At 38.8% G+C, this 13,523-nt stretch overlaps 1 protein-coding gene across 6 annotated transcripts in view; it reads right to left on the reverse strand.

Moving 5' to 3' along the window:
- Window positions 1-6,881: 6,881 nt before the first annotated feature.
- LOC149157167 (syntaxin-52-like) overlaps window positions 6,882-13,523 on the reverse strand; it is a 172,709-nt gene continuing 166,067 nt past the window's right edge. For 2 of the 6 annotated variants that reach the window (XM_089439171.1, XM_089439169.1), the window contains 4 exons: window positions 7,788-7,894; window positions 7,553-7,647; window positions 7,344-7,391; window positions 6,882-7,234 (listed from right to left, as the gene is read on the reverse strand). In XM_089439171.1, coding sequence (XP_089295297.1) covers window positions 7,103-7,234; window positions 7,344-7,391; window positions 7,553-7,647; window positions 7,788-7,894 — 382 coding nt within the window. In that variant the 3' untranslated portion in view covers window positions 6,882-7,102. Of the gene's footprint in view, window positions 7,235-7,343; window positions 7,441-7,552; window positions 7,648-7,787; window positions 7,895-13,523 lie in introns of all 6 variants that reach the window. The other 4 variants (XM_089439170.1, XR_016262463.1, XR_016262462.1 and 1 more) reach the window with 4 other exon arrangements.

The raw sequence follows: 13,523 nt of genomic DNA on the forward strand, positions 1-13,523 counted from the left end.
AATTGTTCCAATACTTCACTTTACTAATATGCCTTATTATGCACCATCACTCTTCTTCATAAACACTTTACTGTAGCATCAAAATTCTTGCACCATGTTAACTGTATTAAGATGTTCACACCATACTACACCTACTATCCAAAGATGATCACACTGCACCAAGAGTTTTCCCTACTCCACACACCAAATCAATTGCTGCACTAAGACTGTCACAGGTCTGAAGTTTCTTCCAAATCCGAGCTTCTAGATAAATGATTGTTTAATACAATGTAACTAGAAACTTGTTCTTGCAGGTCTGTTCACTATTCTGAAGTTTTATATGTCTACAGGGAGTTGTCCGCACTTCCTCAAGGCTATTATTTAGCTCCTATCCAGCAGTCCTCCAAGTTTGAGATCAGTATTCCTTCCACAGGTGACTAGACAGAATAGTCTGAAGTCTTATCTAGCAGTCCAAGGCCTAGTCCATGTACTCAGCCTACAATCAATAGCATGTGACCCTGCCCAGTCCACAAGGTAAACCAACCCAGATCAACATAATACAACCTTGTCCGCAGCTAGGAGAGGAGGTCTGGAACTGTGGTTGTTACCGCACTGAATTTTCTTAAAAAATTGTCTCTTCCAACCACCCTAACACAGTCCACAGTGATGAACTTCTTAACCGCAGTCTCCATAGGAGTATACTCCTCAAAGTATAGTTCACGAGATGTGAACTCATTATTTCTTCACTGTCTTATCAAGTTCGAGTTCCTTGGCTGTAATGAGGTCGAGGACACTCATATATATATACATTCTTGTGTATGAAAACCGAATAGACATGTCTAATAGATGAGCCAACATTAGGACTCTAGCACAAGTCGGCTCCATGTCCACAATTAATAACTTAACTTCAAAAATTCATTTCTCCCAAACCGCTTGGAGTTTCGCGCTGAGTAATAGCTTGTTGGAAAGGAAAAATTATGCTCTTTAAGATGGTGAAGGTCTCATGGAATAATTCTACGTCTAAGGTAGCAAAAAGTATTTTTTAATGGGACTGATCTTTATGAGTGCAAAAATATAGGACAACAACATTCTTTCATAGATGGGCTTATTCTTCGTGGATGATTTCTTCGTTAATTGTCTTCGCAATTCATGTCCTTGTCTTCTTCAATGTAGGGCCACCATCATTATGCCCTTGATCATGCCCTTGTCTTCATGTCATTATGTCTTTGCCCTCTTCATGTTCTTGATTGCCTTATTACTTAACTTCTTCAACATACGGTCATCATCGTAATCCAGTCTTTCAATGTAAGATAAGTCATCATAGTCCAGGCATAGAGCGTAGTCTTCCAATTATTAGTCATCATCATGGTGCATATTAGAGGTAGAACATGTCATCATGTGGTGTCATCATCATGTATATTTTCTAGACCTTCATCAAGTGCAGTGATATGGTAATCCTTCATTATGATCATCAAGGTACAAGATTGTTACTTCATTTGTCTTGATATCTTAACAAGAGCTATAGTCATCCCTTAGCATCTTCAAGAATATTTGCCATCTCGGTCACTGCCATATCGACGATCAACTATTGACATCAATGACAACCTAAATTAACAAACTCCTCCTTTGTCATTGATGGCAATATTCTTGCCCTTTCAAATATTCTCTCCCCCGTTGACATCAATGGAAAATGGGGTGCCAAAGGACCCCCCTGTCAAGTTGCTTCTTTTATTCACGAATAGGAGTTCTTCATAGGTATGTTACTCCCTCTACATGGTGCTCTTCTTTCTAGCAATGTGGTTCATGATAGATTTGTTTACATTCCTTTATGTGATGAACCAACTCCCCATGTTTGCACAACCTCCTCTAGCTCAAGAAAGATTCCTTGCTTAGTGATCAAGTGGAAGATATCTTCAACAACAGTCCATTGGATAGATAAGAGATCATGTTCTTCAATGGAGTGTTCAAAAATTATCTATCAAAGAATGATTGTCAATATAGCTCATCAAGGATTTCATAAAGCCCATTCACGGATGGCTTCTGCAAGAATGCTTAATCATCATAAGCTCCCCCTAATTGTATGCATGATCTTCCTTTTGGCAGAGTTTCCTCATCAAATGCTTGGATTGTCGAAGATTAGGTCAACAACATATGTTGTTGGCTGGAGAGTTCAATTTTCGGATTATATTTACTTCCTTCTCCATACTTGTGTAACTTTCTTCTCTTGCATGGTTCTAGCTTGTGTAGGAGCCCAAGTCAAGTTACAATCACGTGCCATATACCAATGTTATGACACTTGAAGCACTCTATGTTGTTCATGAAGAAGAATTCATTACTTCTTGCGAAATTGCTTCTCGGAGATTGATGGGGACCATTATAAGCCCTACAATCTTTTGCCATGTGTCCAAAGTTTGTACAAGCATAACAATAACCAAGAAATATACTTTGGTAGTTGGGATAAGAAGGTTTCCTTGATGTATTTCTGAAGTCATTTTGCCTTCGAATACTTTGATGATAACCATTACTTCTTGCATCCTTGACACCATCTACATTTCTTCTTGGGGTAGGATTTCTTCCAATGTCAACTTGACTCTTGCCTTTGCTGAAGGCATCATCATTTCTTCCAGGCTTCCTCACATCCTTGTTGTTTGAAGAATTGTCATTCTTGCTTGAGGATTCACTTACATAGCCAAGGCCTGATTTATCAAGGGGAGACATTTGATGACTTAGGATGTCATCTAGGGTTTGAGAACTTTTCAAGTTCTTATTCAACAAGTCAACTTCCTTTTTAAGAAAGACAATTTCTTCCTTCATTTTCTTGCATTCTTCGTCCTTCTTTGATAGAATGATCTCCATTTCTTCCTTCATCTTGGTTGCTTCATATGATTGGGCCTTAAGCAAAGTGATTTCTGATTTTAACTCGATGATGTCATCATCCTTTTCTTCTAGTTGGCATATCATGGTGTTTCTCTCCTTTTCTGCTTCATCAACTTGTCCTTCTATGAATGTCAAAGCTTCCATCACCTTCTCAGCTCCTTATGCTTGTTTCATTGCTTCTTCTAGTTGAGATCTAAGGGAGGAGACCTCTTCCTTGTATTGACCAATCTCTACTTCAAGTTTGTTCAAGCTTTTGTGCCTTTGTTCAAGGTGGCTTGACAAGGTATTTTCCCGTTTCTTTGCCTTATCCAATTGATTTGTCATGGTTATGACTTCTTCATGATGCTTTCTCTTGTTTTGATGAATTTTTTCCTTAATCTTGGCAAGCTCCTCATCTCTTTCTTGTACTTGAAGCTTGACAAGGTCAACTTCCTTCCTTGTCTTGTCCTGGTCACCAACTTGTGCTATCTTCTTAAGTTCCTCATTTTCCTTTTTCAAATTGTTAATCTCTTCCATGGTAGCCATAAGTATAGTGAGGAGATCTTCTTCAAAATCTTTTTCATTCTCTTCATCTTCTAGGTCTTCTTTAGCCTTGATGTTATCACTCTTATCTTCACCTTCCTTGATGGGCTCTGGATTTCCTTCTCGTTTTCCATCATTTTCTTGACTAGAGATCATTGTCAATGCTCCTTTTGAGTGAAGATCATGAAGTTTATCCCATATGTCTTTTGTTGACGAACATTTTTCAAAATTGGCCTTCATAGAATCAGGGAGCCCATTCAAGATTGATTTCATTACTCTTGTATCATGTTCCTCAGATTCTTCATCCATCATGCTATCATCAATCACCGATTTCCAGACTTCAATGCCTTGAGTCTTTAATAAATTCATCATTCTTTACTCCCATATATCAAAGTTTCCATTGAATAATGGAGCCTTCACAAATTGATTGATTTCAACTTTGATGGTTGAGGGAGACACATCTTTAGGAGGATTGGAGACTTTCTTCCTTGGCTTCGTCATTTGTGTTATATTGATCAACCTTCAAGTTGTTAGTCTTTGAGTGAAGGCACTGGCTTTGATTCCAATTGTTGGAAACACTGAGAGGGGGGTGAATCAGTGTTTCTTTTCAATTGTTACTTTTACCAGTTAGATCACTTATATTTAAAATACAAAATGAACAATAGAAATAAATGCTTTTATTAATATAATCTTTACAATGAATCAAGTACAATATAGGTAGGGCTCCAACCCTTGATGAAGACACCCAAGCTCCAACCTGGGATGTGCCAAGCACCTACTTGGACTTTAGTGAGGCTCTGACCTCTAGGGCTTCGACCCTATCTTATCCAAGGCACCAACCTTGATTTTAGGAGCACCAACTCCAAAGACACCAATCCTATAGCTTCACTTTGTCAAGATACTTTTGGTTTCACCGATCCCAAAGTCTTATTCATCGAGCCCTGTCAATCATCAATTATCCCTTCACTTAATCTCCACGTCATGTCATCAATGACAACCTTGTCAATTAGAAGGTATCGCCACTGTTCTTCATGGTACCCAATCAAATCCTCCAAGTGTACTTCATGATGAATTCAGTACAACATTATGTCTCCAAGGATGTTTACAAGGCTTCTTCAAGTCTTACTCATCCACACATCACAGGTTCAAGGTGATTGTTCTTTTCACAAGTCAATAAACTTCAGACCCAACCTTCAATCTTCATATGAGCAATAATCATTTACTGCATCAGACCACTGTTCAAAATATCACACTGCCCAATGCACCATGCTGCACCAAGACTTCAACAATGACAATACTTGCACCACACTACACCACTATCCCATTCTTCATCACCCAATCTGCACCATCTATTTTGCACCATACTTCTTCATCAATTTTGCATCAATGTTTTTGCACCACGTCACCAGTATTTCACCAACACTTCTTCACCACAACTCACCAATTTTGCACCATCTATTCAGCAACAATATTCTTGTACCATGTTGCACCAGACCACTATTCAAACTATTCCAATACTTCACTTTACCAATCTGCCTTATTCTGCACTGTCACCCTTCTTCATAAACACTTTACTGTAGCATCAAAATTCTTGCACCATGTTAACTATATTAAGATGTTCACACCATACTGCACCAACTGTCCAAATAATATCACACTGCACCAAGACTTTTCCATACTCCACACACCAAATCAACTGCTGCACTAACATTGTCACACGTCTAAAGTTTCTTCCAAATCCAAGATTCTAGATAAGTGACTGTGTAATACACTATTCCTAGAAACTTGTTCTTGTAGGTCTGTTCACTATTCCGAAGTTTTATATGTGTACAGGCAGTTGTCCGCACTTCCTCAAGGCTATTATTTAGTTCCTAGCCAACAGTCCTCCAAGTTTGAGATCAGTGTTTCTTCCACAGGTGAGTAGACAGAATAGTTTGAAGTCTTATCCAACAGTCCGAGGCCTAGTCCATGTACTCAACCGGCGATCAATAGCATGTGACCTTGCCCAGTCCGCAAGGTAGACCAGCCCAGATCAACATAATACAACCACGTATGTAGCTAGGAGAGGAGGTCTGGAACTGTGGTTGTTACTGCACTGAATTTTCTTTAAAAATTGTCTCTTCCAACCACCCTAACACAGTCCGCACTGATGAACTTCTTAATCGCAGTCTCCACAGGAGTATACTCCTCAAAGTATAGTTCACGAGATGTGAAATCGTTATTTATTCACTGTCTTATCAAGTCCGAGTTCCTTGGCTATAATGAGGTAGAGGACACTCATATATATATATATATATATATATATATATATATATATATATATGTATGTATGTATGTATGTATGTATGTATGTGTGTGTGTGTGTGTGTATGTGTGTGTGTGTGTGAAAAAAGAATAGACATGTCTAATAGACGAGCCGACATTAGGACTCTAGCACAGGTCGGCTCCATGTCCAAAATTAATATCTTAACTTCAAAAATTCATTTCTCCCAAACCGCTTGGAGTTTCGGGCTGAGTAATAGCTTGTTGGAAAGGAAAAATTATGCTCTTTAAGATGGTGAAGGTCTCATGGAAGAATTTCGCCTCTAAGGTAGCAAAAATATTTTTTAATGTGACTGATCTTTATGAGTGCAGAAATATAGGAAGCACCATTCTTTCATAGATGGGCTTCTACTTCATGGATGATTCCTTCGTTAATTGTCTTCACAATTCATGTCCTTGTCTTCTTCAATGTAGGCCCACCATCATTATGCCCTTGATCATGTCCTTGTCTTCATGTCATTATGTCTTTGCCTTCTTCATGTTCTTGATTGCCTTATTACTTAACTTCTTCAACATAGGGTCATCATCATAGTCCAGTCTTTAAGATAAGTCATCATCATAGTCTAGTCTTTCAATGTAAGATAAGTCATCATAGTCCAGGCATAGAGGGTAGTCTTCTAATTATTATTCATCATCATGGTCCATATTAGAGGTAGAACATGTCATCATGTGGTGTCATCATCATGTGTATTTTCTAGACCTTCATCAAGTGCAGTGATATGGTAATCCTTCATTATGATCATCACGGTATAAGATTGTTACTTCATTTGTCTTGATATCTTAACAAGAGCTATAGTCATCTTCTGGCATCTTCAAGAATACTTGCCAGCCCAGTCACTGCCATATTGACAATCAACTATTGACATCAATGACAACCTAGATTAACACATGCAACGTTTCAAGGTTAACTCATTAAAACAAGTTTGTATTTACGAGTTAAATTTAGAGTGTATTTTCTTAATTAGTGTCAAATTATTTTCTTCGGGATTAAGCTGCTCAGCATCTAGAAATCAGGCATTTGATTAATAGTGTGGAAGAGTTCTTTCTTGTTGAGTGGTAAGAAGGCATGGTTGAAATCTAGTCCTTGCGGCATTATGAACATTTCTAATACATTTATCATCTATCCCGTTCTTTTAGATGTAATAGACTTTCCATGTAGACATTTCAACTTAGATAAAGGGGAAGTTGATATTATGCAGACATTTGACATTTATTCAATTTAAATAAAAAATAATTTATCTTTCATGGCATACACTTGGCAACTTGAATACACCAGCCAATATACTGGACAGCTCAGTAAGATACTTAAATGCATTAGCATTGCCATCATCAACTAGACCTAATTTGATTATATAGAAACCAGGAAGGAAACTCGAGACCTGACAACAAGAAATGAAACTAGTTAAAGGGATTCAATGACTGCCAATATGATCAGGATTAGTATAACAATTGTAAATGCTATTAGAAGTAAACTGATGGTTGAGTGGCAACCATCAAACCATCCACCCACAACCACCAAACCATTTCGCATCATCTGGAATCAGCCAACAAGAACAAAATTAGGTTGACAATTGCAAATAAGTTGAAGAAAAACAAAACAAATTGTAACAGCAAATCTTTGAAAAGGATTTGTTAGGTCTTACTGGACACATTACAGACTGAGTAGAATCATCCGCTTTATCTACATCATCCTGCAAATGTGCATCATATTTTAAGGCATCAACACCTACCCAGTCACAACTGCAATTTCAGAGTGCATGAAGAACAACATAGAGTATCATTCAAACACACCAAAATCAATCAGAGATGCACACAAACATGCATATAAGGCATTGCCCTTCAATTTCCATACCAGAAGTGGAATATCCAAGTTGATTTTCTCCTCAGCAGCTGTCGCCATATGCTTGCTCTTATTCTCAGTTACTTTGGAAGATAAAAGCTCCTTGTCTGAACATTGAAACAAATTTTCCATTCCAGGATGAGGTGAACAACATGTTTGCTTCTAAATTCTCCCATATTCTAGATCATCAATATGCAGAAGAAAAAGTAAACTTATTCTAAAGGCAATATCAAACAAGACTACATACCTTTCACAACTTGACCTTCCAAATAACTGATGCCGTGATTATTAGGATTAGTAGGTTTCTCCTTATCTACCACCAGTAAATTAGCATTTACATCTTGTACATCTGTCCTGTTGATATCACATGTTGTTCAGAATCCAGCGACTTCATAAATAATGCAAACTTCGATAAAGGATATCTCTTTATATCATGAATACATAACTTTCATATGTCACATGCTGCAGAAAAGTGGTCAAATAAATTACTTTCATTCAAAAACTGTCAGTGCAAGTTCATCTTCTCTTAAAGAAGAAAAATGTAGGTATAGGAAAGCTTTTTTTTTTTTTATGAGAAAAAACCAGGGAATGAGATAAAAGGCAAGTGGTTGAATGCCTGTAAGACTAGATGACTAATTTTGTTCTTATAATTCGATATTAAGGGGAGATGGCCTCTTAGCTTTGAAAGAAAAGTACAAATGTGCCTTTTCTGTAGTGTAGAAGAGACCTGTATAATGCAAATGGCCGCAACAGACATTAATATTCCATTCAGAAATCTGAAATACAGAAAATCAAAGCACGAAAGACTGATCTTCTAGAGAACAAAACAAAAATCAAATATATAAACTATTTAGCAAGACTGTGTCAACAAACAATCCTGTTGGAAAAAGGGTGGAATTATTTGGGCAAAAAATCATTAGGGCCCATGTAATTGTCCACGGAAATACACGTATGTTGTGCAGGTGAAGTTAAAATCAATTAATTGGGGCCTGTATAATAGTGAAAGAACCAAAATTAATATAGAAGATGTAGAAATTAGGGTGCACGCCTTCATAAAGACAATGTTAGATAGAATAAATGATGGACTTTTATTATTAATGTTTGCAACTAATACATCTTACATACCTTTATAGCATATCCCATTATAATTTATGACACCGCTAAGTCATTACAGCGAGTTAATGATCAATCAACTAACCCTTACCTCAACATCTAAATGTGACATTGGTCATGTGTCACTAATATAAAATGGCCATTATATAAACATTTATAGCTCCCAAGTATTATTGAAGAATTAATCCAAAATCCCCACTTAACATAAAATTAACTCAATGTAGAATGCTGTCCTGAAGAAGAGCTAGGAGAAGATTTGGACCACTCATTAAACTGCTGTATGGAAGGGTCACCCACCGCTGAAGCTTGGGTGGTCTTGTCTGCTTATTGATAATGGTTCTGGTCTGACAGTGCTGGTAAGGCCTCTAGAGAGGGGGGTGGCTTCTGGACCACACAGGTCTAGAGTCAGAAACAATGCTGCTATCCATCTCTTGGTGACCCTTAGTTGATGGGAGCATCATTATCATAGAGAATGAAGTAATCCTCCAAGTGGAATTTGGTCTAGGAGGAGGCTGAAGATGTTGAATTTCTGAACCCAGCACCTGGCAATTTATTACCCTAGCAGACTATCTCAGATCTACTCAATAAAAGCACAACAGGGTTTTTCATATAAATAAAAATATGCAACGGAAGCACAACAAATCTCAATAACACATTACACAAACAAATTCTGCCCAATCAACAGTTCTTCATTAATAATGATCAGAACCTACTTGGGCTTGCTCCCTTACTAGGAAAATGGCCCAAACTGGAAAAAATACATACAACGGATCTAGATCTGATCCAGCTGATCAAGCCCTAGACTTGGCTGATCCGGATCTCCTGGCTGAACTCCAGCACCTTCCTTGGACCCAGCACACTTGGATGGAAATTCTCCACCCAACCACTCAGATGTCCTCTCAATGTGTTGCGCTTACTCATTGTTTGTGTGTATTCTCCCTTGGCCTAGCCTTTCTTTTATAAGCTTGAGTTATGACCAAATCCCTAACCCTAATCTCCAATGTGATTGACGGTTGAGATTAAATCTCACCTCACTCCAGATCGATGGTTGAGATTCATCTAATTCATTAATACAAAGAACCTTTGCATTTCATTAGATTAAACTCACTTTTGTATTATAAAAAGAAATTACTTCAATTACTAAAGTAATTGATAAGGTCTAAGGATGTATTAGGCGACTTTTGCACGCCCAGAGATTTAGCCATGTGCAAAAGTACCTACCCAAGTTACAAATATGAATAGAAAAGTATGGGAATGGAGCCTGAAGGCCTCCTATATGTATAAGGCCACACATCTATGGTCAAGGTACTTAGAGAAACAAGAAAGAGTCTAGGTTCCTCTAAACAAGAAATGGAACTGCCCATGAATCTCATAATAGATGGGCCAATAGAAGAAGTGCCACTGTATCTCAACCTCTCAAAGATGGCACGCTGCACAACTACAAAATCTTATCTAATCAATCAGTATGGTGGTTTGTCTCAACATAAAGACTATATGAACTTGCCTAGAACTGGCCTAGGGGAATGCAAAGAGTGCACACAATGCTGAAGCCTAAGATGTGTGGGGAGGTTAGGTATGATTTTGTTCCTCACCTCCATGAAGTGCTCAATGCACAAGGTCATCCTTGGACATCACCCACCTAGAAAGTTTGTCGAAGTGACCTATACAAACGACTTGTAAATGTCATCTTGGATAATCCTATTCAAGTCCTACCTAGTTGGTAAGAGGCGGTCAAGTGCATCTAAGTATTTGAATGAAGGAAGACAATCCATTGAGATACCATCGACTCCAAAAGATCTGAAAACCTTGCAAACCAACACCATGCACAACAACCCAAAGGGACAACTGAAGCAATGGACTTAGATGAACAAGAAGCTAAGTTGGGTACTTGTCCCACCCCTTCATCGAGTTAGTGCAATTTTGAATATGATATAGAAGTGAAAGAAAGCTAAACACAGTCTCAAGCGAGAGTGGTTTGGCTGATTGGCTATAGCATTGTTTGCTTGCATATGATGATGTGTCAAAGGAGAAGGGTTTGTGCTCTCTTAGCTAAACCAAGCCCACTAACCTCTAAGTCATAAAGTACCATGGGTCGAACAACGTTATCCATGAGGGACATATTTGATTATATGTCCTGAAAATGGTGTCAAAAACATTGTCTCTTGAAAATGGAGAGGATCTTTAACCCTTGTTGACCTAGGGGTGAAGAGCATGTCCCAAATTGAAGCGAAGACCTGAAAATTGCACCCACAAATAATCATAAGTGTTAGTGATATCAATCTCCTCCCCTCCAAAAAAGAAATGTTGATCCAAAAGAACCTTTGACCCACTAACGATCATAACCTTGGTTTTACCGAGGTTGACCATTAGTTGTTGAAGGTCATGAAAAGGAGCCAAAGCATCTAGCTGTCTTTGCAATACCTCTAGGGATGAGTCTAAGAGGACCACATCATTAGCAAAAAGGGATAGAAATCAAGACTCGTTGGAGGAGGCACCCATCACCATCTTGGATATGATCCTGCAAAAAGGACTCAAGCTCATCAATTTAGATACCAAACAAGGCGGGGAATAGGGAGCACCCCTGTTTGACTCCAATGGTACTCCTGCTAAAATCTAACATCTCATGAACAATGTGGAGATGACTAAGGACCGACTCATACATGTGCCTAAGGGCTATAAGTAATATCAATGTTGATGTCTCTATCACTAGAATAAGGCCTCCTAGGGGGTTAAGGTGAAGGCATTCCAAAAGCCTAGATGCTACAAACCATAGCCATGAAAAGAGAAACAAACCTGCCAATGCTACTACTTTTATCATTAGCTAAATCATGATTAAGGCATTTTCACCCACCACCCACAGTTAAACTAAAAATGATAGAATGGAGATTAGTTCTAACTGGAATGCAAATTATTTGGTAGAAAGAGGACTAAGTAACAATAATTCTCAAAAGCAATGTTGTGCCTCCTCCATGATGGCTCGAATAGTAAGAATTTGATCAATCATCTGATGTACATGTCAAAATCCAGCATGTCCCCTAGCTCTAAGGTCCATCCATGCAAGCTTTCTAAAAAGCTTCATATGGAGAATTCTAGCATAGAGCAAGGACATGTTGACCACCTAATCATCATGTAGTTGTTTGGATTCACATTGGGACCCAATTAGCGGATCAAGTGAATAGTGCGATTAGACCAAGGCTATGTAACACTGACATAGACAACATGGTAGAACAAGTTTGCCAAGTGACCATCCAAAGTATGAAGACCATGTTTGAAGAACTCTTTCTAAAACCCCTCATCATTAGTAGCTTTGTTGGTATTCATTAGCCATACAGCTTCGTGGATGTCTCAATATGAGAATAACTAGCAAGAGAGGGGGGAAAGAGGTGACCCAAATTAGGGGTTGCCCAAGGAAATCATATATATTGGAGGTACAAGAGAACATGGAGGGTGGATCTAGAAGAGGTGGGAGGGGGCAGTGGCAAGGAACGATGGTAGACCAAAGGCTCTTGGGGAGTGGACAAGTTATGTCTCCTCTATGAGATGAAAAGACATTTCTTATGGCAAAGAAGGTAATTATAGGAAACTTTCCACTTGAAATAGGAAAGGCAATCTCAAGAAAAGGAATGACAAAGCTAGCCATGGAAAGCCTTGCATTTTGCATCATACCACCTATTCATGGGGCTAGTTTTTGGGAAGTGGGAAGTCAACCTACTAATCTAAGAAAAGGATTTGAGGGTTGCTTCCCAAATGATGGAGGAGAGACATTCATATCCGACAGATGCAAAGTTAAAGAAGGAAAATCAAGAGTCAAAAGGTAGCATCTGTGATTCTGTTGGAGGGGTGAGATGAATATTTATCCAAATCTCCCTCATCAAAAAGGAAAGCAATTTGCAGTGGGCCCAAGAGCGCTGGAGTCGGAGGAGTAGGGTCAGCTGGGAGGGAGGGCATGGTTGGTTAAGGAAGTGGGGGTTACCAATAAATGCCACACGAAAGAGAGTAGATCCTAGCTACTCATGATATAGTCCATTACACTAGCTTCCCCCACCATGTGGGAAGCATTTGAAGTACCAAAAAGCTAGGAAGCAAGGGAGGCCAATCAAAATCAAAAGTTCATGAGATTCCCCAAGTTGTAAGATGTACGTTCCATAAGCTGTAATGGGCCCCAAAGCATCATCTAGCAATCTATGAAATCCTACTAATTATGGATCCATCTCTAGAGTACAAAATGCATCCTCTAAGTGGTTTGGAGAGGTATTTAGGGATCCCTGGTGTGGGCATTGAAGTCACCCAAAAGGATGACCTCCCCACTCATTGAATACTAAGTAATGTCAGGGTACAAGTCTAGGTAGGGATTCCCAATTGAATCACCATGAATAACAAATGGGAGGAAAGTAGCAAATTGCTATGTAGATGTCTCTGGAAAGATAAGCAAAGGCTTTGATCCAAATGTGAAGGAATTTGGAAAATTTGTCTAATGCTACCACAGAGACCCTACTCTGACGGGAGTCCCTAACCATACAAACTACCCCACCTAAAACTATAACACTCCCCGAGTATCTAGTCTCCTGTTTACAAATTGAAAACAATGGTAACCAACATTGTATGGGAGAGGAGAAACAGGGCCCACATGTTTCTAGATGATGAAGGGAAGGAGTCTTCATGATTTTCAAGAAGTCAAGGTAACTCTAGCCTTGTGGAAAAATGAACCCCAAAAAGTGGGAAATTCAAACTCCAAATCATATTACACCTCTGCACACTCCATCTGGAGAGTTCAACAAGACTCCCAGAAGCACCCCTAATCGAGATGAGCTTCACATAAATGAAGGTATGGAAACTCTGACAACTCAAAGGACGAGAGTAGAAGGCAAGC

The sequence above is a fragment of the Pinus tabuliformis genome, chromosome 9 (assembly GCF_031772625.1).
Source record: "Pinus tabuliformis cultivar Carrire ecotype Pingquan chromosome 9, CPIR1, whole genome shotgun sequence".
Taxonomy (NCBI): Eukaryota; Viridiplantae; Streptophyta; class Pinopsida; order Pinales; family Pinaceae; genus Pinus; species Pinus tabuliformis.